General features: G+C 39.7%; 2 protein-coding genes across 5 annotated transcripts; one reads left to right on the top strand and one right to left on the bottom strand.

The window, feature by feature from the left end:
- Positions 1 to 321: 321 nt before the first annotated feature.
- On the bottom strand, positions 322 to 17,073 carry LOC120301425 (ras-related protein Rab-7a-like). 3 transcript variants are annotated; one of them, XM_039328650.1, is made up of 6 exons: positions 16,644 to 17,073; positions 7,901 to 7,966; positions 2,938 to 3,064; positions 1,456 to 1,674; positions 1,064 to 1,192; positions 322 to 679 (listed from the first exon to the last, which is right to left on the bottom strand). In XM_039328650.1, the coding sequence occupies exons 1-6, from the start codon at positions 16,646 to 16,648 to the stop codon at positions 590 to 592; spliced, it is 636 nt and encodes a 211-aa protein (XP_039184584.1). In that variant the 5' UTR covers positions 16,649 to 17,073; the 3' UTR covers positions 322 to 589. The 3 variants fall into 3 exon arrangements, with proteins under 3 accessions (XP_039184584.1, XP_039184585.1, XP_039184586.1); XM_039328651.1 differs by having other exon boundaries at positions 1,064 to 1,189; positions 16,644 to 17,060; XM_039328652.1 differs by lacking the exon at positions 16,644 to 17,073 and adding an exon at positions 8,146 to 8,295.
- On the top strand, positions 10,816 to 27,941 carry LOC120301424 (renin binding protein). 2 transcript variants are annotated; one of them, XM_039328648.1, is made up of 10 exons: positions 10,816 to 11,814; positions 12,644 to 12,719; positions 14,021 to 14,096; positions 16,167 to 16,339; positions 17,108 to 17,332; positions 17,421 to 17,502; positions 21,205 to 21,380; positions 21,487 to 21,618; positions 24,433 to 24,520; positions 25,294 to 27,941. In XM_039328648.1, the coding sequence occupies exons 1-10, from the start codon at positions 11,711 to 11,713 to the stop codon at positions 25,377 to 25,379; spliced, it is 1,218 nt and encodes a 405-aa protein (XP_039184582.1). In that variant the 5' UTR covers positions 10,816 to 11,710; the 3' UTR covers positions 25,380 to 27,941. The 2 variants fall into 2 exon arrangements, with proteins under 2 accessions (XP_039184582.1, XP_039184583.1); XM_039328649.1 differs by lacking the exons at positions 10,816 to 11,814; positions 12,644 to 12,719; positions 14,021 to 14,096 and adding an exon at positions 15,440 to 15,686.

Here is a 27,941-nt window from a genome sequence, read left to right as displayed (position 1 = left end):
CCTAGGCCTTCAGCTGGGTTTTATAAAACCTTTTCACTTTAGGCCTCCGCCGCCGTGTGCAAAAAAAAAAAAAAAGTTCAATCAATCAATTTCAACTTCTTGCAGGAAAAAAAAAGATCTCGCGAAGTTGGAATTGATTCATTGAACTTTTTAGTCCCACCCAGCCTGCCATTACCACCACAGCCACGCCCACCCAAAGGGCCACACCAACCAGATGGGCCATGCTCACCCGGCACCCCATGATACATAAGTGGGTTTTGTATTGCAGTTTGGGCACTCGGTCTCTAAAAGGTTCGCCATCACTGGACTAGATAATGCCTGTTTTCTGTCACTGAAAAGTCTCAGATTGAGATTTATTTCCATATGTTTGGATGAAGACTATTCAACACCCAATCTAGGTTCTTCAGTTATAAGGATCTCTCTTCCAGAAGGCCACAAATCTTATCACGGGATCCAGCTACCAAAGTGACAGGCTGCAGGGTTGGCAAAATCTTGTTACTGCCCAATGGGCTAACTTCCTGTTCTTGTTCATGCATCATGTCAAAGATCTGTAGTGAAAAATAAATCTTCCCATCTGCATTTGGGCTTATCAGCAGCCACACCTTTCCCGGTATGTCCCTTCTGGCGGCCTGGTCTCTAGGTGAACAGAGTTGAGTTGTGGCTCTTCGGGTACCTTGCGCTGAAATGAAACAAAGTGACCAGCACAAGTGAGAAAAGAGGTCTGATATGGAGCAACTTGCTGGAAAGCATTGCCCTGATAAAGGAATTGCTTCTTATCACAAAGAGTGTAGTCTTAAAAGCAGGGATAACGCTTATTGTGGCTGGAGGCAGCATATTATTTAATAATATTTTTTTTTTCAGCCTAAAGAGGGATGGAAGCTTTCTCTTTTCTCCAATGTTATCCTTATTGGAGGCACTGCCTTTAGCTGTTTCACTTATTAATTTTGTTAGCGTATTTTGATGGCACACTGTTGGGTTATCCAGGATTTATAAAAAAAAAAAAAAAAGAATAACCATGCTATAAAGCTTTTAACATTGGAAATGGAGTAAATGCATTCCTTACGTTCTTCAGTACAGCCCGTATGGCCCACTCAAACACCTCCGGCACATTGGCAGCTGTCTTGGCACTGGCTTCAAAGTAGATAGCATCATGAAGCCTGCTCCACATTTCAGCTTCCTCTGAAGAAACCTGCTTAAAGACAAGATACCTTCACACTTTGCCCTCTTCCCACTCCTGCAACCCTAAACTAGAAATGGAACCTATAAATGTAAAACGTCTCCTGCAGGTTCTGCTGCCTCTGCCATCAAAAACCTATCCAGATTCTTCCTTCAAGGCTCTGTAGGACCACTATATAAAGTCCCTAATCTTTAAAACACCCCTTCACACACAAGTTGGGTGCTACATGAGCTCTTGTACAGTAGTTGCAATTTATCCTCAGTGTGTTTGCTGTGTACCTCACGATTCTCCAGGTCAGTCTTGTTTCCAATGATGGCAATGGGAAAAGTGGGTTCTTCCTCTGGCTCAATCTGCAACAAGAGCTGCTTGTGCCACTTCTCGAGGGCTTGAAAAGAGTAGATAGATGTGACATCAAAGACGAGCAGGCAGCAGTCAGATCCCCGATAAAGGGCAGTCCCCAGCGCATGGAACCTTTCTGTACCAGCTGTATCCCAGATCTTGAGTCAGGGAGAGAGAGAGAGAAAAGGTCTGACTCAAGTGCTGAGAAATTTAAATGGGCAAGATGAGTAAGTACATCATTACAGGATGAGTTACAATTTCTTTGCCATGAACATTTTAATGCAGAATTAAAAGGTTTTTTTGACATCCAAAGGGCCTTTACACTTAGTCAGGTCAAGCTAGACCTTCTCAAAACAATTAGCTGATGATATATTTGGTTTAGGAACGTTATGCCTTTGTAGAGTGCTTTAGCTTTATGTTGTATTTTTAAAAATGAGTGAAATGTTAGTTTATAGTTCCAAGTTTTGATATTTAGTGATAAAATCTGACATGGGGTAATTGTTAATATTAGCTCAGAGAATGGTCACAACACATGCAATGAAAACTTTGCTTGAACTGCCTCCTTTGCCTCGACAGCTATAAAGTCCTTACTTTAAGCACTTTATTAGACCCATCTTCCAGAGGCGGTATATCATAACTTCCATGTGCCACAGCCAGTTTAAGCATAAGCTAGTTTACATACTAAAGCTGAAGTTTCTAAGAATTGGGTTATTGCTTATTTGAGACTGCTATACCGTATATCTGTAGAAATAAGAAAATGAAGCAGGAAGCAAGTACTTTTACTATTATTTCTATATATCTAGCGGCTGAAGAATATTTCTAATGGCAAAACAATGCTAGAGGGAGGAAGCTGTTGTATGCTAGAGATATCTGACAAAATATGGATGTCTGTTCTGATGATATACGTGATCCCTGTTCTGATGAAAGTCATAGAGTCATACAGCATATTTCTTTTTGTCTTACAAGTTGAGACAAGTGGAATATGTCCACAAAAATATTTAATGTGGAGCTTTCCAGTTCACAAAACAACAAGAAAGTTGAGCTTTATTTTATCTTGTAAATGTTCTGCCATCCACAGTTCAACAGTCACCATTGTGAGCTCGGTGAATATCTGATCAATTACTGGGCTGTTGTGGGTTCCTTCCCCCTCCCCAAAAACTATGGGAGTTTTTTTACTTGCATTTCTTCTTACCCCTTACCGTCATTTTTTGATATTTAATCTGGCTTGCTGATACCCTCTTGTTTGTGTGTGAGGAGTTGTATACAAAATCCTCTTTTGACTATATAGTGATTCGTGCAAAGGATAGGCTTGGTAATGACCAAAGTTAGTTTATTCAATGGTGGGAAGAGAACATTAACACAGATGTTGGCTCAATGTGTGTCAGAAGGGTAGTCAGAAGTCCACCTCGTATCAGGCCTACCTGCACTATCAGGGTGCGGCCATCAATGTGTACTTCTTTGCTGAGGAAGTCTGCTCCAATGGTGGCTCTGAAGCGGCTACTGAAGCGGTTGTTAACATACTGGTTCATCAGAGCAGACTTGCCCACCCTGTGGAGAAGGAAACACTGGCATCAGATCCTGAGAGAAGACCAATTACCCATCCTCCCATTAACCAACAGATGACTGGTTGGTATCACACTCCCAAGCTGTTGTTGTGTGAAGATTCAAGAGAGATCATAGGAACTGTGGCCCATTGAGCTAGGTCCAGTGGGGAGAAAGGCCGAATATCCTGCTGAACTTACAGAAACTCCCAGTTAACCACTGAGCAACATTAAGCCAATTATTCTCAACCAACCTTCCTCACAAAACTGTTGGGATAAAATAGGGAGATACATACATTTCGATTCCAAGTGCAATGAGTAACTATAAATAGAAGCTTGAAAAAATGGGGAGGGGGGCAGCCTCCCCAACCTACTTCTCGTGATTTCTCATAGTCTCAGCCAGCATGACTTCATAATCCCAAAGATTTAAGGCTATGATTTGGGGAAGACTTGTAGATGGAATGTCTGATGAAATGTAGGTAAGAATGTGTTAAATCAGGTTGTCAAACAACATTTCTTTACAGGAGTGTTTTAGATCAAGAGTCCCCAAGCCCCGGTCCGTGGACCGGAACCGAGCCACAACATGCATCCGCACAAACAAGCGAAGCCCCATCTGCGAGATGCAGGCAGCACGCGAAACCCCACACCCCTTCCGGTCTGCGGAAAAACCTCTACGGAACCAGTCCCTGTTGCCCAAAAAGTTGGGGGCCGCTGTTTTAGAAAGAATACAGCTCTTATCTGAAAAAAGAAGAATTTCTTTAGTTTATTAAGACAGATTTGAATAATATTGCAACAGCCAAATTACAATAGTAAAATCGGATGCAGAAGAAGAAAACCCATCCTATTCAGAAAGCTTAGTTGAAAAGCGAGGTTTTTTTTAATTTACGAATTATTTAAAACGTACTTCACCTGAGAAAAAAATCTAAGAATTAAAAAAAAATTACTACTGCTTTCTCTGAAGATGAAGCATTAAACATAACTATATTTAACTATATTTCTTCGTGTCCCACCAAAACCAAAAGGTCTTATAATACATCCATGTTTTCTTGTTACATTGTGATACCTTCATGATGAACAGTACCAAATATATACCAATACTTCTTTTAGCAATATTGTAAACTTTCTGCTAAAAGAGGGATATGGTCCAGCCAAATTTAAATTTTCTGGAGCCCTATTTATTTCAGTAGGAGTAGCAATTGCATCTTTGTGCTAGAAATGCTCTTTGAGATAAGTTCTTTCCAGAAATCTACTCATTTTTAAATGCCACTTTAAGTAGTTTAAGTACAGGAAGACTGATTAAGATTTCAAGGAATCTTAGTATCCAAGCCAGTTATTTGTCTCTATGATTAGTAAAATTTTAAATTTAATTCTTCTTGGAAGTAAATTTAGTTAAAATCAGTCTTTTAGTCACAGATAAGTAGTTATAGTCTTGCACTCTCAATATACTATTATATTCTAGTCCTATAGTAGAGGAACATAATTATGTGTAAGCACGTTCCACTTTAAGCTTTCTCAAACAGTGGTAGGATTTCCAGCATGAACTGTTGATAATTCAGAGTATTATAGTCCCAGCGCACATATATTAAATTTGAGGGTTTTTTTTTATGATGATGAATTGTGTATCTCTTCCACTGGGATGCCATAACTCTCCAAAGTATCACCATAGCTATTTGAGCTGGCCTTCAGATTCTTGGCATTCTTCAGAATAACTTTCTGCTACTGCTAGAAACAGGCATGTAATTTAACTCAACCCTCCCAAAATAAAATCTTAGGGAGCTTAAACACAATACACACTGGTTTGGACAAAGAGCAGTGTGTACCCTACATAAGCTGAGCTCACAGCTTCAAGGAAGCATGCCAACTTAATTTCTAAGCAGTAAACCAAAAACATTTTTTGAAGGGTATCTGCTCAATGATTATAAGAGAAGGAAGTATCATTTCAAATCTTAAATGGGAGAAGATAGAAAGGAGCATGGAGCTAAAGGTTATACAACAAAGCTAATAGGTCTGTAGAATTACAAGAGAAACAAATTTGTGCCTAATTTTGCCAACCAGTGTAACAGATGGAATTCATGGAATCTTTTAAAATATTTGGCACTGCTGCAGAGTTGTAGACTAGTATTCCTGAAAAAACTTCCCTTTCACTGTCATATATCTTATGAAAAACTGAAACCTCTCTGTTTTCACCAATAAGGTATACCCTCTATATCAGTGATGGAGAACCTTTTAGAGACCGAGTGCCCAAACTGCAACCCAAAACCCACTTATGTATCGTCAGGTGCCAGGTGGGCATGGCCCATTGGGTTGGTGTGGCCCATTGGGTTGGTGTGACTAATTGGGTGGGCGTAGCCCGTTGGGTTGGCATGGCTGCAGTGTTAACGGCAGACTGGGTTGGACTAAAAAGTTCAATTAATCAATTCCAACTTCGCGAGATCTTTTTTTTCCTGCAAGAAGTTGAAATTGATTGATTGAACCTTTTTTTTTTTTTTTTGCACACAACAGCGGAGGCCTAAAGTGAAAAGATTTTATAAAACCCAGCTGAAGGCCTAGGACTGGGGTAAGGGAACGCATGCCCACAGAGAGGGCTCTGCGTGCCACCTGTGGCACGCGTGCCATAGGTTCGCCACCATGGCTCTATATGCTTTTAACTATATTCTCATCACTTCAGGTAAGTAGCCACGTTGTATGGGCTGATAAGAATTGCCAAGCATAATATATACATCTCATGTGATTCCTCCCTCCATTTAGACAGAGGGCCAATTGGGGCACAATTCCACAACTCCAATAGCACACAGGGCAAACTTTCTGCAAAAGAGTGAATGAATAGAACTTTGAGTCCTGATGCCATGCTGTGTTCATTCATTCTTTTGATGAACAAAGTAACAGATGATTTATTTCAGCCTCTCAGGACACTCATTGGAAATCTCACTACAAGCATTCTAAAAAAAATTGAGCAAGAGATTGCTAAGCTCACATCAAAAGATTTGGGGCTATTTCCTAAAATTTCAACAAATACAAAAGCTTTTAACCTAATGCAGCAGTTAATTGATAAGATACTTATATTTTCTCTCACCTATATCTGTATAATCTACCTTTAATTTCCTTCCCTCATTCCAGTTTAAATCCTACAGGAGTCTAACTATGCATCTGATGAAGTGAACTGTAGCTCACAAAAATTTATGCCTTTTAATACATTGGAAAGGATGCTACAAGAGTCCTCATGAGCACTGCGGGTGAGGTCATTTTAGTTGCTCCTCTCCTATTCCAGAAAGGATACAAAGGGCGAATAATGCCAGGTTGGTTGCCTTGCTCCTTTCTTCCCCTGCATGGCGCATGTCCAGTGGCCCATCAATCTTCCTATCACTCGCCTTCCTCATTTATCTCCATTTTATTTTTTTATAAATAACTCCAGGTGACAAACATACCTAATAGTTCTTCCTCCTATTTACCCCCACAACAACAAATCTATGAGGTGTGTTTGGCTAAGAGAGAATGACTAGTCTACTCACCCAGCTACAATAGTGGCCAAAATCGTGGAAACCTTTTGGGAAAAGTGTATTTTTGAGGTTTGCTGGCTAATAACACCACTTTTTGGGGGGAGTAGTACCATAAAATTATATATCAATGGAAAGATAATTTAATGAAGAATGTAATGCAACAAAGTTTGTTCAATTATCTGTACTTTATTCTATGAAAAGTTATAGCCAAATAACCAGAAAAATGAAGCACAACTTGCTTAGGTTGATACCAGGTAGCTTTCCTTCATCTGATTGTAGCCAATGAGCATGAGTGTTTAGAGAGCCAATCAGGTGTCATCTTGTTTTGGCAATGAGCCAGTCAGATCACAGTAGGATTCAGTTATTAATGTCATGTATTGAAGCTGAGAGGAGGACATTTGTCAGTGTTATGTGATCGCTATCAAGTTGGTTGGGTTTTTTTGTGTTCTTTCATTTAGTGAGCTTGTAAAACATAATTTAAAGTAATGGTGCAAAAAGTTGACTGGTTGCCCAGAAAACAATGTAAAATAGTATTAAGTGAACAAGGCTACAGTTATAAAGAAATTTGAAGAAAAATTGGTGGAAACTTAACCAAAGGTGGCATTTCTACTGTACACTTTTCCCAAAAGGTTTCCACAATGTTGGCCACTAAAGCAGGACCAAAACTCAGTCTCCATGTTTCTAGCCTGGTGCCTTAACCCAAACTGGCTCTCAACTTCGTCATAACATGAAGCATTTGTATCCTCTGGGATGAGTTGTTGAATATAAAGTGGGATCACAGAAACTTAGTTGTAGATGATATCACCAACCATCTGCTATCAGTCCTTCCATCAGCAACCGATCATTCCTTCATTTTTCTTCTGCGGGTCTTGCCTTTTTTGTCCTCTGTCCATTCAAAAGGCTTGTTTCTGGAGCAGATTTGATTCCATGGACAGAATTATTGGTGCACCCCTGTTTTGCACAATCTGATGAAAGTCTATTTTAACCTGCCTCAGCTAGGATAGGGAATGGGAGGAAGACAATGTAAGGAGCACATGGAAGACAAAGTTTGCCATACACTGCATACAGGTTCAGGCTGTGCTTAAAGTCAGGGAGAAAGAGCCCTCGGTCTTTAGATCCACTTCGGATAGGGAGGTGACCTCAGCGTCCCTCTTCCTTCCCCGAGCTGCCATTTCCCTGAGAGTTAGCAAGTGCCTTTATTGCAGCCTACACACCCACTTGGCAAATACACCCTGGGTCGTCTCGTTCCTGCGCGCTCTCCCCGGACTTTTGTCTTTCTAAGGGGGGCTGGGAGGGTGAGGTCGGCGCGCCCTCCCCCCAAAAGCTTCGTGCTGTCGGTGGCTTACCCTGAATTCCCAATAAGCAGGATTTTGAGGTGTGAACGTCTGAACATGGGGCGTCTCCGCCAGAACCTGCAAAGAGAGAAGTTGGGGGCTCAGGCGCTGCCACATCATCTGGCCCAAAGGTGGCTTCCCCCGGAATCCGGTCGCCCGTCTCTCGACGGCAGCGAAAAACCGGTAGCCTAGAGGAAAACTTCGGACGTTCTTCTTTTTATCGGATTACTCCCCCCCCCCCATGGTGGCTCTCTTACTCCTAGGACACCCGTCTCTGCCTTTTCGCTTCTCAAACTGCGAGGGAGGGAAGGTACTGCGCCAAAGCAGGTTGCTCCTCACAGTTTCCTCCCAGGAGCAAGATAAGGTGCTTGCAAGCGCGCGCAAGCAGCCACGCCTGCAGCTGCTGGGACTCGAGGCTGAGCAGCGGCTCCCTGACGAAATTCCCGGGTTTTGTCCTTCGTCGGCAAAAGGACATTCCCGTTTCTCCCAGCAGCCGATAGTTTGGAAGGAGCAATTGGCCAAAGGAGGAGCCCGCTTGGATCTTCCCGTCTGCTAGGTGTTCCAGGCCTCGGTATCAGGACTTAACTCTTGGAGCTCTGAGAGAGCGGGAAGAAGGTTTAAATAGCTCCTGAGTAAGTGCAGACTATTTTCTTTTGGAACCAATCTGCGTTCTACGTAGTATACCATTGGGCCAACTGAGACAGGCATTCACCATATTTTGAGGGCCAGGAATGACGGCCTACTGGTCACTTGTTTGAAAACCCCTTCCCTTGGAGAATAAAAACCACACTGCTAAATCGGGGTGTGGTGAAAGATGGGATGAAGCTGTTTGATCTGAAGGAAGGTCTACAGTTCTATCGATGTTGTCTCCTATTATGCCTAAAGCCAAGGGCAGCAAAATCTTAGGCTGCCCTTGTGCAAATGGAGGTAATTGCCTTGGGCCAGTGGTGGCGAACCTATGGCACGGGTGCCAGAGGTGGCACTCAGAGCCCTCTCTTTGGGCACTTGTGCCGTCGCCCCAGTCCTAGGCCTTCAGCTGGGTTTTATACAACCTTTTCGCTTTAGGCCTCCACTGCCATGTACAAAAAAAAAAGTTTGATCAGTCAGTTTCAACTTCTCACGGAAAAAAAAAGATCTTGCAAAGTTGGAATTGATTGAACTTTTTAGTCCCACCCAGTCTGCTGTTACCACTGCAGCCATGCCCACCCATGGGCCACACCCACCCAGCACCTGATGATGCATAAGTGGGTTTTGGGTTGTACTTTGGGCACTCGGTCTTTAAAAGGTTTCCATCACTGCCTTGGGCCATTCATTTGGATTATCAAGGAAAAGCATTGAACCAATAATTGAGTTCACTGGTGTGTATTAACTTCCAGGAACGGGGTAAGGACATGGAGACAAATATACAGTACAGGTAGTCATCAACTTACAACAGTTCATTTAGTGACCACTCAAAGTTGCAATGACACTGAAAACTGACATGAGTGTTTTTCACACTTATGACTATTGTAGCATACCAAGGGTCAGGTGATTAAAATTCAGATGCTTAGCAAATGACTCATATTTATGACAGTTGTCCTGGGGTCATCTGATCACCTTTTGCAACCTTCTGACAAGTAGTCAATGGGGAAACCAGATTCACTTAACAACTGTGTTACTAACTTAACAACTGCAATGATTCACTTAAGTGTTGCAAGGTAAGTTGTAAAATGAGGCAAAATTCAATTAACAATGTCTTGCTTAGCAACAGAAATTTGGAGCTCAATTATGGTTGTACGTCAAGGACCACCTGTATGAAATTCTTCCTTTTTTCTGAACTGGGGTGCTGCTGTGAAGGCTGTTCCACAGGAAAGCATTTATATGAGATGTCTTTAACAAATTCCCTTCACAGCTCATAGGCTTGCCTCGCCCTTCCCAATCTGCCCTATCCCCTTGATCTTAATAATTGTAATAGCTTACCTTGCAGGACTGTTATAAGCATTACAATAGAATCATGCTTGTAAAAAATTTGAAACAATTTAGGAGGCTAAAACTGAAGCCTTTTCTTTCTACTACAGAAATGCCCAAGCATAAATTTGGTGCTGGAGAAGACTCCTGCGAGTCCCTTGGACTGCAAGGCATTCATACCGGTCAGTCCTAGAAGAGATCAACCCCGACTGCTCTTTAGAAGGCCAGATCCTGAAGTTGAAACTCAGATACTTTGGCCACCTAATGAGAAGGAAGGACTCACTGGAGAAGAGCCTAATGCTGAAAAAGATTGAGGGCAATAGAAGAAGGGGACGACAGAGAATGAGGTGGCTGGATGGAGTCACTGAAGCAGTGGGTGTGAACTTAAATGGACTCCAGAAGATGGTAGAGGACAGGAAGACCTGGAGGAATTTTGTCCATGGGGTCGCGATGGGTCGACACGACTTTTCAATTAACAACAACATTTGAAATATATGGGACTTTTCTAAATCATTAGAACTCTCCTCTGACAATATACTACATTACAACTGAGTAATGTAAGAATGAACAAGAGATCCAACTCTGCCCCAAAGAACTTAAGATTATATTTAGATAAGAGACAATTGATGGGTTTATTCTCATTGATTTCCAAAGGTTTTATAAATTAAAATGCCTTTAAAATGTTATGCTATGTATTAAATAGTGAGCAAATATAAGGGATGTGGCTTGAATTATATAGACCAGGTATGGGAAATGTATTTTCCATCCTGAGTCAGAAATGCATGTATGTCTTCTCAAGAAGGAAGAATAGAAGATGTTTTAGCACTCCATATGACTATATGCAAAGGAAAATACTGTCTTGCATTTTTAATGTATGTGGTGGGGGGGGAGGATTCTGCCTGCCAAGACATTATTTGCTTAGTCATCTATCTATTTACTTGGGAGTGGTTAGGCTCAGTTTAAATCTAGGGTTTCTGTTTTTTTGTTGTTTTTTTTTTTTCCAGATGAATACGATACATTGTTTTTCTGCGCAGCTCAAGCCCACAGCGGAACACAGCTGCGTAAAGATTCAGGAAGGCAAGAAGGGAGGGAGGCAGGGCGATCTCTGCGCAGATACTATCCACAAATCTACTCCCGGTTCTCGACCATCTTTGTTGTTTTCACTATTTAATTTAAATTAATTAATTAATTAATTACATTTATTTATTTATTTATTTCACTATCTTAATTTAAATTTAATTTCACTATCTTTAATTTTAAATCGCCGCCGGTTGTCATCATTACTAAATCATTCGAAGTGGAAAACGCCTTGTTGATTTACACACAAGGAATCCCGGCGATAAATCGGTGGAAGAAAGCTTAATTGCCCGCCCCTGCCTTAAATAAATCGCTGCTTCTGTGATTAGTCTGTATGCCCAGAGTTGGGTAATTAGTTGCCCAACTAATTCGGATTCCCGAAGTGCTTTAAAATGCTATACGCAAAGAATCCACTAACAGTGCTGTAGATTTTAGAAGGGAAAGTTTTATATACATCAGCGGGCCCGGGAATTAAAGGTGAAAGATAGCGGTTATCTTGTTGTATTTTTTTTGTTATTATTCTGCTAGGCTCGGGAGCAATTCACAGCAATTTTAGGGTTAAAAAAGATTCTAGGGGAAAAAAAATCTCCAAAACAACTCTTCCCCCACTCCTTCGGACTAGGATCAGGTGACTCAGACAAATCATATGATCAGCGACTCACTAATTGGTTAGATTTAAAAAAAAAAAAAAGCACGGGTCGCATACGAGAATGTGCTGATGGCTGGATTTGCTTCATCAGCGGCAACAATAGTTAGATCTCTGGATTTCTCAGAGCTCAATTAGACTAAGTAGCAGAAATGGATTGGCAGAAGACGCTGCACAGCTGGCAGGAACGGATCTCTGAAGAACTGGACTCGGTGGTGGATTTTTGGCTACGGCACTCCCATGATAAGGAATATGGGTGAGCTTCGGTCTGTGAAATGCAGCTCTTAGGTTTCGTGTGCAGTGCGAGCCTAGCCGATACGGTTGGTTTAGAATACAGGGTATCGTGTGAATTCGCAGACGAGTTGAGTAAACGGTAGTTCAGATGATCATGCGTGATACGAATATAACCTAGTCTTAAATTATTAAAAAGCATACTTGAAAGGAATAGGAACCATATGCTTGCTACTGCTATTTTTAAGCAAACTATTAAAAATCGAACGAATGCAGAAAGAAACCTTTTTAAGACGAAGGGATCCTTTTCCCATATAGGCCAGCCATTGTAGGTTTGTATTCTCTTACTTGAGAATAATAGGCATTAATGTCCAGCATACTCTGGATTTATGATGTATCTGATGTATCTTTATGATGTATTATCTGGCTGTGGTTGGATTCACACATCACGCTAAGCTTAATTTATATTTTGCTTGTGATTAGTGTTTTTTAAATGAACATAACTAAAGGTAGTTTCTTCAGCAAAACACGGAGAAGCAAACGGTGACATAGTATAATATGTGGATCAGCTCTTTCTCCTTCTCAATAGTATCCAAAATTTGCTAAGATAACTTATTTTCTTTGCTTCTTGAAGAAGCTAGCTACCGATGCCTTCGTTTAAAAAATTATTGCTAATTGCTGTTAATGCTGTTTCTGGGAATCACTGTTTAGTTCCTCCTTTTCTTTCTCAGAGACATTTAAGTTGCTGGCTAGGAATTCTGGGAGTTGTAGTACAATATTTCTGGAAACCAAGTTAAAGAAAACTTTCAGTTTCTTTCTGGTTCTAAATGCTGCTGCCTCTTTTATTTTTCCAGAGGGTTCTTTACATGTCTGGACCAGACTGGAAAGGTTTATGATGATCTGAAGTATGTATGGCTACAAGGTCGACAGGTAACTTTCAGATTTTCTGTTTTTATCCCCATTGAAAGTTGGGAAAGTAAACTGAGGCAACTGATGAATCAGGCAAGCTTCCTTAGTGCAAGTCATGAAAATGTGAGCCTTGGGAATTTGTTGAATCCTGGCTTTATGATTCATTTAGAAGGGATGGAATAAAAAAGGTAGAAGATTCACATTTGAAACATGTGGAATTCCTTGTCTTTAAATGCAGAGAGATTCTGCCAATCCTTTCCCATTATTCACCTCATAGATTAAGCCAAAAAGTAGAAGCATCTGCAACTTCTTCTAATTGTGTGTGGCTCTTACAACCAAAGTTATAGATATTCCACATTCTTTCAATCTGGAGCAGCCATAATTTTGAATTTAAATGCTTATTGTAAATTATACATTTTGATTTGCATAAACCTAGGTTGATAACTGTTGTGGGCTTGGATGGCATGGGTAAACCTAAGATTTTGATTTAAAAGATGCACACAAAGCAGAGTATGGTGTTTAGCAGATTATGGGAATACTGATATTCAGGAAAATGTTTTTTAATGCAATATTTCTGTCTTGAGCTCTCACATATTTTTTTAGAATAGGAGAAAAGAACTGGTAGCCCTCCAGATATTGATGAATTACATCTTCCAACAACCTCAGCCAATAAGATATTGTAATTAGCAATGTAATTAGCAATATCTAGACTACAGGTGTCAAATTTGCCACGTCACGTGATGTATCGTGATGTATTGTGACTTTTTTTGCATTGCTGGAGCTGGGGTGGGTGCGGCCTCCATATGATGCAACCGGCCTGCAAGCCGGCAATTTGACACCCCTGATCTAGACGGTCACAGGTTCCCCATCTCTACTTTGGAAGTTAAATACAGGGCTGGTTAGTGAATAACTGTGAACAAGCACATCCTGGCATTATTCTTAGCACTAAGCAGAAGGCAGACATTAACCCTGGAAGGGAAAAATGTCATAGGGTAGACGAGAGAGTAGAGAGCAATCCTGTAAACTTTGCTCATGTTGGGCTGCAGTTCCAGCTGTTTACTTGTTCATCCAAAGCAGGGGTAGGCAACCTTGGCTCTTTTATGACTCGTGGACTTCAACTCCCAGAATGGGTGGCTCAGGAATGGCTGGCTAAGGAATTCTGGGAGTTGAAGTCCACGAGTCATAAAAGAGCCAAGGTTGCCTACCCCTGATCCAAAGGATCGTCTTTTGGCAAGAAACCTTTTTACCACATTTGGGTAGGTGGTGGATCATGACACATACCAGAGAACTCAGTTGGATTTCTGCAATCTTTTTCCTCCAAGGTATGGCTGTATAGTCGGTTGTATCGAAAAGTACCAAGATTCCAGCGTCCAGAACTCCTACAGGCAGCAAAAGCAGGTAACTTTCCTTGCTGTGCTTGTTTTTATCTTATCAGCATGAGACCCTAGGGCTCCAGGTGAACACACAATTTTCCTCGACCTACCAATTTTAGTATAAGTTAATGAAAATAAAGTGAAAAGTTAACATTTTTCCAATGCAAAGTGCCACCCTAATGACATGAGAAAGTCCCTCATTTGCTTTTTGGTAAATAGGTATTCTGAAGCTGACTATGACACTTATTTTGAGTATGTGCCCACATTCAACATGCTTTGAAAATTAAAGATGTTGTTCATTGATTTTAAACAAATTGAGAAGCCTTGTTCAGGGTAGGTTTTCAAATTGTGTGAGGGGTTGAAGTCTCTGATGGTTAAGTCAGTTAGGAAGGAGGAGATAAACTTGGAAGATCTAATGCTTTGGAGTAGTGATGGGTTTAAGGGACAAACATACAAAATGGGGGATTTATGGATTGGAAACACTTCATCTGAAGAAGACTTTGGTCTAGGGCCATCAGCAGTAATCTGAACATTATTCAGTAGTGTGAGATAGCTGCTAGAAAGACAAATCTCATTTGTCTTTCAATAACTGCTAGAAAGACGAATCCAAATCTGGGCTGTATTAAAAGAATGTATCAATGATGCATGAAGTCATTATTCCTTTCTTCTTGGCACTGGTGAAAACTGATCTGAAGTGCTGTACATGATTTTGGGTATCTGTATTTCCAGATAGGTACTCACAAGTTAGAAAAGATTCAGAAGAGAACAACAAAAATGATACTTTGATTTGAGGATCATGTCCTATAAGGACAGACTAAAGGTCCTACGGATGTTCAGTCTGTAGAAAAGACAAATGAGGGAAGATATTGTAGGCACATAAGGGGAAACTGTAGGGAAAGTGATCAAGAACTATTTTCCATGGGCACAGAGACACTAGGACCAGAAATATTGCATATAGGTTGAAACTAGATTTCATTTAAATGTATAGGAAAAAATTTCCTGACAGCAGGTTGTGGGTTCATCATCTTTTCGGGGTTTTAAAGAAGAGGTGGGATAGCCACCTCTTAAGGATGGTTTGCTTGGTTTTTCTGCACATTGCAGAAGATTGAAATAGATCAGTGATGGCAAACCTTTTAGAAACCGAGTGCCCAAACTGCAACCCAAAACCCACTTACGCATTGGCGGGTGCCGGGTGGGTGTGGCCCATTGGTTGGGTTTGGCTGCGGTGGTAACGGCAGACTGGGTAGGACTAAAAAGTTCAGCCAATCAATTCCAACTTTGCAAGATCTTTTTTTTCTCCGCAAGAAGTTGAAATTAGCTGATTGATTGAACCTTTTTTTTTTTTTTTTTGCACACGGCGGCGGAGGCCTAAAGCGAAAAAGTTTTATAAAACCCAGATGAAGGCCTAGGACTGGGGCAACGGCACACATGCCCACAGAGAGGGCTCTGAGTGCTGCCTCTGGCACCTGGGCCATAGGTTCGCCACCACTGAAATAGATGGTCCATGCGCTTCCTTTCAACTCTACATTCTGGGATTCTGTGAAATATCACAAACTGGATAGTAATAACACTTGGTATTTACATTCATTAAATAATCCAAGGAAAAACCCTGAAGGTAAATCTTTATATTTGAACTGTTTTGAGTAGACAAACTGTAGGCATACCAGGCTAAAAAGCAGGGGAGTCCCGCCTTAGCCATGAAAGCCAGTTGGGTGACCTTGGTTCAGCCACTCTCTCTCAGCCCAACCCACTTCACAAGGCTGTCGTTGCGGGGAAAACAGGAGGAGGGAGATGTGTTGGATATGTTTGTGGCCTTGAGCTATTTGTAGAAGTAATAAAGGTGGGATAAGAATAACTAAAAGTAAACTGTGGAGTTGTAATATAGTTGTACAGGACACTCTGTTTTTCACTGTAAAGCTATTTCTGGATTCCAGCTCACTCTCTCGGCCTTCCTGCTATGCTGGTTTTCTATGAAGAGCTTCATAAGAAATGCATTTATATAAAGGGGAAGGGATGGGTTGAGCTCATTTTCTGGGCACAAGCTGCAAGAAATAGAAGTAAGATACCACAATCCAGTTCCCTTTCTTTTCTCAAGGAGGGGAATTCCTGCTGAGACATGCACGAGTGGCTCCACCTTCCCAGAAATGTGCCTTTGTCCTGACCCGTGATGGCCGGCCTGTGAAAATCCAGCGTACCATTTTTAGCGAGTGTTTCTATGTTCTTGGGTTGGATGAGCTTGGTCGAGCTACAGGGGAATCTCATTACCAGGTCAGACTGTGAGAGCTGAATATCAAAGTTTCTGTTACTTTTTTAATACTATTTCCCATTTGGCACCCTCCAGCGCTCTTGGGCTGGTTTTAGCGATCATGTCTCTGGTTGGGGCTGGTGAAAATTGGATCAGTTATAATCTAATACAACTGGAGAGAACCACATTGGGAAAGGCTGCTGGAGAATAACGTGGTCTTCAAACCTGTTGATTCTCCTTCCCTTTGATTACCGTCCTTTCCTGAAACCAGACACAACCTCTAATGCACATAGTTAAAACGGCATAAATTGAGTAGGCCCGCTTTACCTCATGATGCTGTAGTTAGAGATGGTCTTCCGGTCTCTATGGATACATGGGTTCTACTGATAGAATCTAGGAAAGAATATCCACAGGGAAATGGCCTGTCAGAAGACTGAAATGATGTCTTGCAGGAATAATGTTTGGCTTTACAAGTAGTGGTTTGCAAGAAAAGCTACAGGATTTAATTTCTACTATAGATGAAATAGCTGGGCAGATGCCGATGTTGTCCCACCATCCCAATATAAACAAAAAGATCCTGAAGTTAATAAAATGTGGTAACTCTATAAATGTTGTTCTGAGCCCAGGCAGACTCAAACCATATGCTGCTCAGCAACCTTTATGCTATGAGATCTGATCCAATGCCTGTAGAATTAAATTCTTGTTTACTCTGGGGGCAGAAAGGAACTCAGGAATAGAAAATCTATACTTGAAAGATAAAACTGTGGTTATAATGGTATTCCTATTGGCAGAGGGAGGCCCTTGCAATGATGGAAGCCATCGTGCACTGGGTGAGAGAGGATCCCTCTGAATTGGGTCGTCCTCAGCTGGCAGGTGCTCTCCCACATGATTCTATGGCTATTCCCATGATGCTCCTCAACTTGGTGGATCAGCTGTCAGAAGGAGATGGGGAGACTGCAAGCCGCTTCAAGGAATTGGACAACTGGTCTGCTCAAAGAATACTCGGTCACCTTCAGGTAAAGGAATGGGTGTGGCCAGCTTCTCTCTCCATAAACCTGTTTGTCTCGCCTCTGATACATTACCAGCCATCTTATTTTCTTGTAGAGGAATGGTGCTGCAGTTTTGGAGAATGTTTCTGAAGATGGCAAGGAATTGCCAGGGTGTTTGGGAAGACAGCAGAATCCTGGTAAAAAGTGACTCTGAGGCCAGGATGCTTTTGCATTCTCTAATTTGAAATATATATAGAGTGTATATATAATTGTATTAAATTAAACACACACATTCTCATAGTAGACAAGGATCAGAAGGTAGTGATAGATGTTGCAGTGCTAAGTGACAACAACATCAGGAAGGACTGTGAGAAGCTGGAGAAGTACCAGGCCTGAAGGAAGAATCAGAGAGGATGTGAAAAATAAAAAGCCAAAGTGGTCCCAGTTGTGGTAGGGGTACATTGGACTGTAACTCCTAAACTGGGGAGTGGCTTCAACAGATCCCAGGAACGACATCAGAGCTCTCTGTCCAGAAAAATGCAGTACTAGGGACAGTTAAGATGCTACCCAGAACCCTCAAGCTCCCAGGCCTCTGGCAGAGGACCCAAGACTGAGGAAGATGCATATTATCCATAAGGTTGAAGAAATTTTTTTTCTTTTTGAAAATTTTTATTGATTTTCTAATTTCGCATTTAAATATTTGAAAAGCAATGTGGCGGCTGAGTTGGTCAATAATTCAATAACGTAGAAATATCTTTAGTAGAGATCTCAGACTATTACATTAAATATTTCCTCTCTTTTCCCCTTAGTAGTCACTGTCTTGTGTTTAAATTAATACAATTCTTACTATATCGATTAGATGAAAATTACTTTCTTGCATTTATCAGTAATTTTTGTTTATACATATCCTAGTTGTTTTAACATCAATCTTTTTAGACAATGTTCTGGTTAGTTTTCCCCAATTTTTAGTTTCCCATTAGTATTTAAATTTAATGTTTAGTATTTATAACTTCCAAGTTTTAATTAATCTCAATTCCCTTTATCACAATTCATCACAAGATCTAATATTCAGGATACACGTCTTATCTATTTGAATTCTCATCATGTTACATCAACCAATTAATAGTACAATATAATATTCTTATTTTCTAATACTTTCCAAATATCTTGAATTTAATAACCAAAATTTCTCTTTTCAAGATTTAATACTTCCTCTCTTCTTCTCTTAATATCTATCTCATATTTAAGCTTATAATTTTTTTACTGCTAAATAAGAACATATTTATTACATTCATCAATAAATTTTTAGCTTATATATATCTTAATTACCTTTACATTTAACCTTTATAAGCAAATCAATGTTCAAATTCAACTGTTAATATTTCTACTTCCAAGTTTTAAATGATCTAAGTTTTCTTTATTTCCACTCATAACAATATCTAGTATTCAAAATACACATCTATTTGAATATATTCTATTTTAATTTTCATTAGTAAATCAAAACTCCACTTTTCTTCAGTCTTATTCTAGCTTTCTTTCTTTGCCAAATCGTCTTCTATGTGCATGCTTTTGAATCATCAAATAAATCTCCCTGCATTGTTATGTGTATTGTTTGTCGTAAAAGGAACCATCCGGTTGCCATTTTTTTGAGAGGACTAACAAATCGTCTATTTTTCCATTTTGACATGATTGTCCTGAACTGTGTATCTTCTCTTCAATCTGTTCTTCTTGATCCTCAGGTTTCTTCTGATTTGTGTAGAAAGTCTTTTCCCTTTTCCATATTGTTAGTCCCTTTTCTGGTTTTTTCATTCACTGTGTTTGTTGATCAATTCAGTCTTCTGTCATAATATTTAATTGTTCCACTTTTATAATTGTAGTCAAGTTTTGAGTTCGTATCTCTGGGCTGGCATCTTGTTCTTTTCTTATTTCATCAGTAGCTGTTAGAATAGTTTGGTGAATTGTTTTCAACATAAAGAGAATCTGTTCCTGATCTTCATCCATATTCTCTTAGTGGAGTACTAAGTTAAAAGCTTTACAATCAGAGAATGCAAGAGAAAGATTTTATCCCTGAGTATGGAACACAGCTGAGCTTCTCACAGCTAATGTCTCAAGGTTACATGAATCTTTATTGCCTGGGCTGCTGGCCAAGTCTCTTTTAAGCAATAATAAATTATAATATCAGGTTTAGTCACAAGATATCACCCCTAATTTAAAGTTTTCTTTTGAATCCAATGTTTTTATAATCTTTTCAGCTTTGTTTCTTTTTATAAATAAAAACCTAGATCTTCAGTAAGAATAGAAAATCTTTTAGTCCACAAACTTTAAAAAATAAGATTCCAATTAGGATCAGGTTATTCTTCCAATGTTTTAAACTCCCCTAGATAGTCAGTCGCCACCGTTTCTAGAGGGAGGGATAAAATCTCCCTTCCCTCTCCACAGGGGGGAAAGTACTTTAAACAGCTTATGCAGGAAAAAATAGTTAGGATTTAAGAAAGGTAGCTTGTCTGCGCTGCTTTAAAATTGCCTGGTGATAAGTATGACTTCGGCTGTCTGCAGCCTAGTGACGAGCCATATTGCTATAGCCGGTCTTTCATCCGCTGGTTTGGAGGGCTGCCCCGGATCAAGCGGAAGGGCTACTGCCCTCCCGCGATCAAGAAGGGATCTGCTGGTCGCCCTTACAGGGCAACTTTTGACCTTTTCCAGTGTCCCCCAGCGATGCAAAACTGGACCTGGAAGATGGAGCTCGCCTTCCAGACATCCATGGCAGCCGCATCGGCAAACCAGAAGTCCAGAAAATTTTCTTTATATGTATATGAACCTGTTTTAATTTTGATCACCTTCAATTCTTTGTTTAATTAAACATAACAAAACATAGGAAGAGAAAACATGAGAGCCTTTGAAGCATGTATACATGTAAAATTTTACACAATGAAGGATTATGTTTTTTTTATAGTCATGCATATGTAATTATATTTGCAAGCAATTTGTTCATAAATTGCCAGTAACATCGGGGGTTTTAGATGGGGATTCTTTTATATATAGTGTTTACATATAAAGCAATTCTTTAACATGGAGACCATCAAAAGTAATATTTTTTCAATCTAAAGCAGAGCTGCCTATAATGGTATTGCTTCATGGAGAGATATTTTTCTTTGTGCTGAGATTTTTATACAGCAGTTTTTCTCTGCCTGAGTTGTTTGTTTTTACCATTACTCTATAATTACCATCATCAAGTCAATTTTTTTTAAAAAATTAATATATGCAAAATTTTAAGAAATGATTCATATTCTTTAAAAACATGACCTTCGGGAGTATAATAATTATTGGCATAAGATATATTTCTGCTTATCTTTAATGTGAAACAGCAAACCAGTGCATCATAGGGCCATTTTGAACCAAGGTACCTCAAATGGGCTAAATTACAGAATGTATCCAAAATTCAGGACCAATGTCTTCCAAGGGAATGAAATTTGGAAAAGTTGTGACTGCTTCAGTGTTACTGGCTGCTGCTGTCACGAGATCTTCATTTTCAACTTTCCTTGACAGTTTCCCAGCCAATCTCACAATCCCTCCCGTACTCAGCAGCCGCCACTTATCTCCCTGCTGGAAAGAGAAGGGAAGGGAAGATAGGAAGGAAGGGAAATTTCTGATCAGATTCCCCATCAAATTCCCACAAACAAACTCAATGGGGAAGCTGGCAGGAAGTTGAATGTTGCTCCTACTGTTTTTTTGCCTGCTTTTGGCCTTTCTGTTTTTCAGTTTAGGTAAGGAAATATCTCTGAAACAAATGACCCAATGGGGCACGGGTTGTCTAGTACTAATTTATGAATTGACTGTAATTAGGAGCTAGATGTTCTGAATAATTTGGTTTGTTCCTTCCTGTTCATTTTCATTCCAAGGTCATGCAATTGAAGCTGGCTGGTTCTTGCTCCGTTGTGCCATGCGCCAGCTCAACCCAGGCCTCCAGTCTCAGGCAGTAGACAAATTCATGAAACAGCCATTCCATTCAGGCTGGGATCCTGAACATGGGGGACTCTTTGCCTTCCAAGATGTTGATGGTTTCTGCCCCACTCAGGTATGGACTGTAAAGTCTTATTTTCACCACAAAGCTGAAGATCCCACCCCACCCCCTCAAACATTAGAGAGTCCTTTTTCTATTTTTCTTTCACCCTTTTCTGCAGCTAGAGTGGAGAATGAAACTTTGGTGGCCACACACAGAGGCCATGGTTGCATTTCTGATGGGTTTTGCTGAAACTCAAGACCAAGAGCTTCTGGAGCTATTTCACCAGGTGGCCAATTACACCTTTGCTAAGGTACTTTTGAGGATTGAATGTTGGGAATCATGGAATCTGTTTAGCCTGGAGATAGGTATATTTCAGTTAGTTAGAAAAGAGATGGGGAAATAGAGATAGAAATAGAAAATGCTCTGCAGTAAAACTTCATGAATCCTTGGAGAATTACTATTAATGTTTCATAAGCAATGTTAGCCTTGATGGACTAAATATGGTTTTGTATGAGTATAGATTGTTTGCTTAGTATCTGGAAAAACGTCAACACCCTAATGTATTTGATAAAAATGGGATGTTATTTCTTAATTTTTTTAGCTGTATAGCCAGACCATCTTTCCTTCAGAGCTCTTTGGCAACACACAAAACACTTTCTTCTCTCATTTTTCCCTACAACAATTCCTCCTTTCAGTCCAATTGAGCTGAAAGAAAGTAGATGGCCCATTGTTAATTCAGTGAGGTTTCATTACTAGTGGGAATTTGAATTCCTGTGCTAGTCTAGCATTTTCACCATCACAGCTTCATAATCAAAATAGAAGTTGAATGCTTTGGCTTTTCTATAAGTATAGCTTATTTTTCACCACCATTATTTTTGTTGCTAGGAGCCTTAAAATGTGTTTCCTATAGACCTTGAAGTTATTAGGAATCCTCCAGACTGTGCTAGACCAGGGCTTTTCAACCTTTTCACAGATTGTACCACTTTTACGACATGACAATATTTGAGTACCACCAATGCTTAGCAAGGTGTCAAAAAAGGGGGGGGGAAATTTTGGGTTTTACTGATTAGATTCATTTGTTGTTTATAGAAATGGCTAGTTTATAATATTATGGAAAAGTAAAAAAAGTTCAATGTTAATGCTTCCTTCTACTGCAACAGAGGAAATATGTTCTTTTTCCCTTCTCCCCCTCACTTTCCCCCCTTTTTCTTCCCCACTGTGTCCTACTATTTGCTTTTGTATTTTTGTATTTTGTTCTATAATCTAATGAAATATTACAAACTGTAGAAAAAAAGAAAAAAGTACCACTTTTAATTTCTTCTGTGGCTGTTCCTTTGCTAAATCACTTTCCTGTTGCACTGACAAATGTATGATGAATTCAAACTTGGCACTTTTATGACTTGTGGATTTCAACTCCCAGAATTCCTCAGCCCTCATGGCTGGTTGAGGAATTCTGGGAGTTGAAGTCTACACGTCTTAAAGTTGCTAAGTTTGTAGTCTCCTGAGCTAGCTGGTTGGCCTTTCTGAGCTTTTCCAATTCCTTCCCTGTACCCTTAAAGACACAGGAATCAAGTGCAAAGCAAGAAAATAAAGAAACACAAACTCTGATTTTTTTTCTCTTTAAGCTGCCTCAGGCAGGTCACATGTCACAACGTTGCAATTCATGACTGAAAGGCTCCGGCGGAAAAGCTTTAGCTTTAAATTAAGCCTGTTTACCTTCAAAGAAAACTTTCTAAAAGCCACAGATTCAATTAAAGGGGGTAAAACTAATTACATTTGTTTAAAGGGATTAAACCTTTCCTGATGTCTTTTTCCCCCTTCTCCCACCCAAACCACGTTCTTTTATAACCTCTCCTCATCCCCCCCCTTTTTTCAGTTCACCTCCAGCTCCAAGCTACTTCCGGAAGCGCCAATCAGCTGGAGCCCTGCCAGCTCCTGGGGCTTCTGCCAAGCCCAGACAGTCCTGCAGCTGTAGCTGCCTCTCCCTCAGGCTTGGCTCGCTTTGGCTCATTCCCATCCCCTGCTACACTTGGCTAGCAATCACGTACCACCTGCCATGTGGCAAAGTACCACAGGTGGTATGCGTATCACCAGTTGAAAAGCCCTGTGCTAGACAATTCCTATCATAATTTCTTCAATTATCTCTAGCCTTCAGATACAGACAATGCTGTTCCATGCTTTTCCATATCTTTCTTGCTCATAACACAAAGAACCATGAAGGGTTAGTATTCATAAATTCTGGAAGGATTCCTAAATGGATACTGGGGACAACAACAGGATGATGGTTCATTATCTTGTTGTTGTTTGTAACAGAACAAATCCTTTCGCAACACAGCAATATTATTACTTGATCAAAGATGTCTACTCTCTATCAGATTTGGATGTTTATTAGTCTCCTCATTAGACTTGCACTGTTAAACAAAGACAACAAACATTTCTGTATATGCAAAATAATAAAAATTATGATATAGAGTGCAAGAGTGGAGGAACAATCATTTTTGAAAGTGTGGCTCCTACTTGTGTGCCCTTTTAATATATCCAGAATTGATAGCCTACATGAAATAATTGTTATTTTCACAATGTTCCTAGATAATATAATGGTAGTCCTTGACTTACGACTTCAATTGAGTCCAGAATTTCTGTTGCTAAGCAAGAAAGTTGTTGTGAATTTTGCCCCATTTTATGAACTTTCTTGCCACAGTTGTTAAGTGAATCACTGCAGTTGTTAAGTTAGTAATTGGTTGTTGACTGAATCTGGCTTCCCCATTGACTTTGCTGGTCAGAAGATCACAAAAGGCGATCACATGACCCCGGGACACTGCAACCATCATAAATAAATGCCAGTTGCCAAGCATCCAGATTTTGATTATGTGACCATGGGGATGCTACAATGCTTGTAAGTGTGAAAAGTGTGAAAAACAGTCCTAAGTTACTTTTTTCAATGCAATTGTAATTTCATAGGCTCATTAAAAAAAATGGTTGTAAGTCAAGGATTACTTGCATTAAGTATCCACTGAACTTTAGTTCCCCTTTATCTTAGTCCAACATCCTGTTCTCTACCTCTGTCCTGCTCTTTGGTTGTTCCATGTTAGCATAATTGCTATCGTGTTTGCTTCTTCCTTAGTTCCGTGATCCGGTAGCAGGAGAATGGTTTGGGTATCTGAGCCAGGAAGGCAAGGTGGCTCTCACAATCAAAGGAGGGCCATTTAAAGGTAAAATAAATAAAAAATAATAAGGGGGAGGGGGCTTTATCCTAAAGGTAGCTATGTAAATGGGAAATCAGCAGAAATAAAATAACTTGTGAGCTTAACTATAGAACCATAAAAATAACTTGTGAGCTCAACCATAGAATGCAAAAAGTAATTAAGCAAGAGTACGTCTCATTTTCCTGCAATATATATAAGACATAGTCCAAATGCATATAAATTTTGTGTGTGTGTGTGTGTGTGTGTGTGTGTGTGTGCACCAAGACTTGTACTGATGATGTTACCTAGTAGAATAATGAAGTGTTTGTAAGCAAACAACCACTCTTGGAGAGCACCAAGAACTCCACAGTTCATCCCTGAGCTACAGATATTATCTAATGTCATAATTTATTTCCTTATCCCTGTTTGTGCTTCCTTTATGGAAGTGTCCTGCTTTGTAGATTGGGCATCAACAAGACACAACCTTAGCCTGGCAGATCTCTTCATGGGATTCCATTCACCACTCACCACCATTCACCACCAATATTGATTTCCCCAGAAGAGGAAACCAATTTCATAGAAACCATGAAATCAATAAAACTATAATGTAAGCCTGTAGAACAAAGAGACCAATGCCATATAGGTCAGGAGTACTTTTATTGTAACGTTTTGTTGATTTTGGCAGCACTGTAATGATGAAAAGGGCTCTGGAGGACATAACAAAAACCAGATAGGGGGCCAGGTGTACGAAGTTTTGAATATTTTGAAGATAAGTCCTTTCTTTTTTTTTCTCTTTACAGGTTGTTTCCATGTCCCTCGTGCTCTTTATATGTGTGAAGAAATTCTGAAATCTTTGATGGAGACAAAATCTGCCATTCAGAAATGAAATTTTCTTTTGACTTTTGCAAAATGCTGTGTTTTCTGCATCTTCTGCCCCCAAAAGAGTCTAATTATAAAAATGATCCTTTCTGATCATTTTGAAACTCCCCCCCTCCCCCGCCAAGCTACACACTTTTCATTTTAGAAACCAAATATTTGGGATTTTTTTTTTTTTTGGCTTTTAGGTATTTTAGGAAAAAGGAAGTCCTGATCATTTCTCACTTCCGATTCAAAAAGTTGATTATTTTTTTTTACCTGTAATCTAAATAGATTTAGCAACACCATTATGGTGCTACAGAACCACATTTATAGACAGCTTAAAAGAATAGATAGATGATTAAACATTGTAACAATTATTTGGATTTTCTATTGTGGTGGGAAGATATTTTTAATCTCTTCTTTCTCTCCCTGATCATGAATTACTTGCTGGTCATTGCCAAACCTGTGCCTTTTCATCTATATCTGTGCAATAAAGACACAAAACGTCCTCAAAAACAAATATCCCACTTTTATTTTAGCGTGCTTAGTGTGGCATAAATACCTCGACTTAACAATAATTTGGACCGGAACTTTCACTGCTAAGCATGGTGTTATTAAATGAGTTATACCTGATTTTATGTCTCTTTTTGTAAGTCACTTTTTCCAGCACTGTCATATTTTTTAACAGTTGTTAAATGAGTGGCTGTAAATTGAGGATTATTTATACATACCATAATGCTTCTTCCTTAACCACACTGTTAGGTAGATTTGGCTGAGAGGACTCACCAGCTAGCTAAAGGAAGATTAGAATTCACTATTTCCCAGTTCTAGTCCAGCACCTTAACCACTGCACCTTTTTTTATATGAAACATTTTTTAAAAAAAGAAAATAAATCAGCATTTTGATTCACTGGCTTCCAACTTTCATTCTGAGGTAATTTAGAATGGTATTCTAAAATGAATGACTTTCTACATCCAGAAGAAGCTCCTTGCAGTAAAGCAAAAGAGAGTAAGCCTGCGTACTAGGTTTTGTAGTGCCCCTGAGACTGAAATAGCGGGAATTCAGTGCTGTGATAGAAGAAATGTCTGGTGGAATTTTTACAGTAGGTTTGATTAGGGTTTGTTCCTCCTCCAGTAAAGCCCACAATGATAACTGAATTTGTAGCCAGTCTTAAGATAATAGATCTGAGGCAGCTGACATCAGAAAGCATGTTAACTATCTACATTCGGAATTAATACAATAATTTTCAATTTCTTCATATACCTAATTTACTAATCTGCCAAATTTGCCGGTTTGTAACTTTCTTATCCAATGCAGTTCTTCCTCTTTTAGGTAGGACACAGATTTCCTTTAAGGAACACTTACTAGCATTTTTAAAACCTACTTATTGGATATGCAAAAAGTGGCTTCCTCCTGTATCACTTCCAAACTGAGCACTGCAAGTCTTTCAGAGCTACCTTTAGCCTCCACACCAATGTTTAAAAAGTTGTAGGTAAATTCTTTTAATTTGACGTTAGGGATCATCTTGTTTGTCTCCTTTGAATCTTTGCTTTGTGTGTTTGTGTGTGTGTGTGTGTGTACCCATGTATCCAACTTTTTTTTTTCCTTCTGCCAACTGGGTCTGATTCTCAAAGAATCAGCAATTTTCTTGGCAAGGTTTTTCAGAAGTGGTTTGCACTTGCTTCCTAGAGCTGAGAGGGAATGACTGGCTCAAGATCATCCAGCTGGTTTTGAGCCCGAGACAGGACTAGACCTCAGGGTCTCTTGGTTTTAGCCTGATGCAGACATGATTCCATAAAATTCCTTGACTAAATAGAAGATAAGTATAGAAATATTACTAATTAAACCTCTGGGCTAGCCAATAGCCTGAATTTCATCTTTAATATCTCATTTTGAGGAATGATTCGTACGGGTGGAAAGCAAGAGGTAAGATCTGTTTTTCTGTGCTTGCACTACCATATTTTTGATTATCTCTACTTTTTAGGCAGATTCATTGGGAAGAAAGACTCAGCATGCGTATGGTTCCAGCTTTAAATTTTATTTTGGATATTATTAAGGTTGCTTAACTCTGTACATAAAAAGATTGACTGAAGAGTGGTAAACCTGTGGCCCTTCACTAGGTGCAGCCAATGGTAGCAAATGATGACCTAGAGGGCCACAGAATCTCCAGCACTGATCCCCTTGCTGAATTTACCCTAGAGAGACATTTTACTGACAAAATGGTTAGAGAAACTTCAGCAGCTTTTCTTTTTTATCCAGAATCTCTAAGGTGTTCCTTAATGAATTTTGCTTGTTTAATGTATTTATAAGCATGATCATTTCTCATTTATGACAAATTCAAGTTTTCAGAGTACTTTAGGCATCTTTTCTTGCTGCAGTCTTCACAACAGTGCTCTATTATTGATCTGATACTGTAAATTGAGGAGAAAGGAAAAGTTCTAAACCTCAGAGTGGCTTGCTAAAATCATAGTCTAAAACATGACGGTGGTAGGATTTCTCTAACTGGGCGATTTCCTTCTATTTTAACTTCCTAATATGTAATCTTTAAGATTAGGGCTTCAGTCTCATTAAAATCAGCAATTTATTCACA

This window comes from Crotalus tigris, unplaced genomic scaffold (genome assembly GCF_016545835.1).
Source record: "Crotalus tigris isolate CLP2741 ecotype Arizona unplaced genomic scaffold, ASM1654583v1 scf7180000024383.4638030, whole genome shotgun sequence".
NCBI classification, from domain to species: domain Eukaryota; kingdom Metazoa; phylum Chordata; class Lepidosauria; order Squamata; family Viperidae; genus Crotalus; species Crotalus tigris.
The sequence above is the reverse complement of the archived record's forward strand: the minus strand, read 5'-3'. Positions and strand labels throughout refer to the sequence as shown.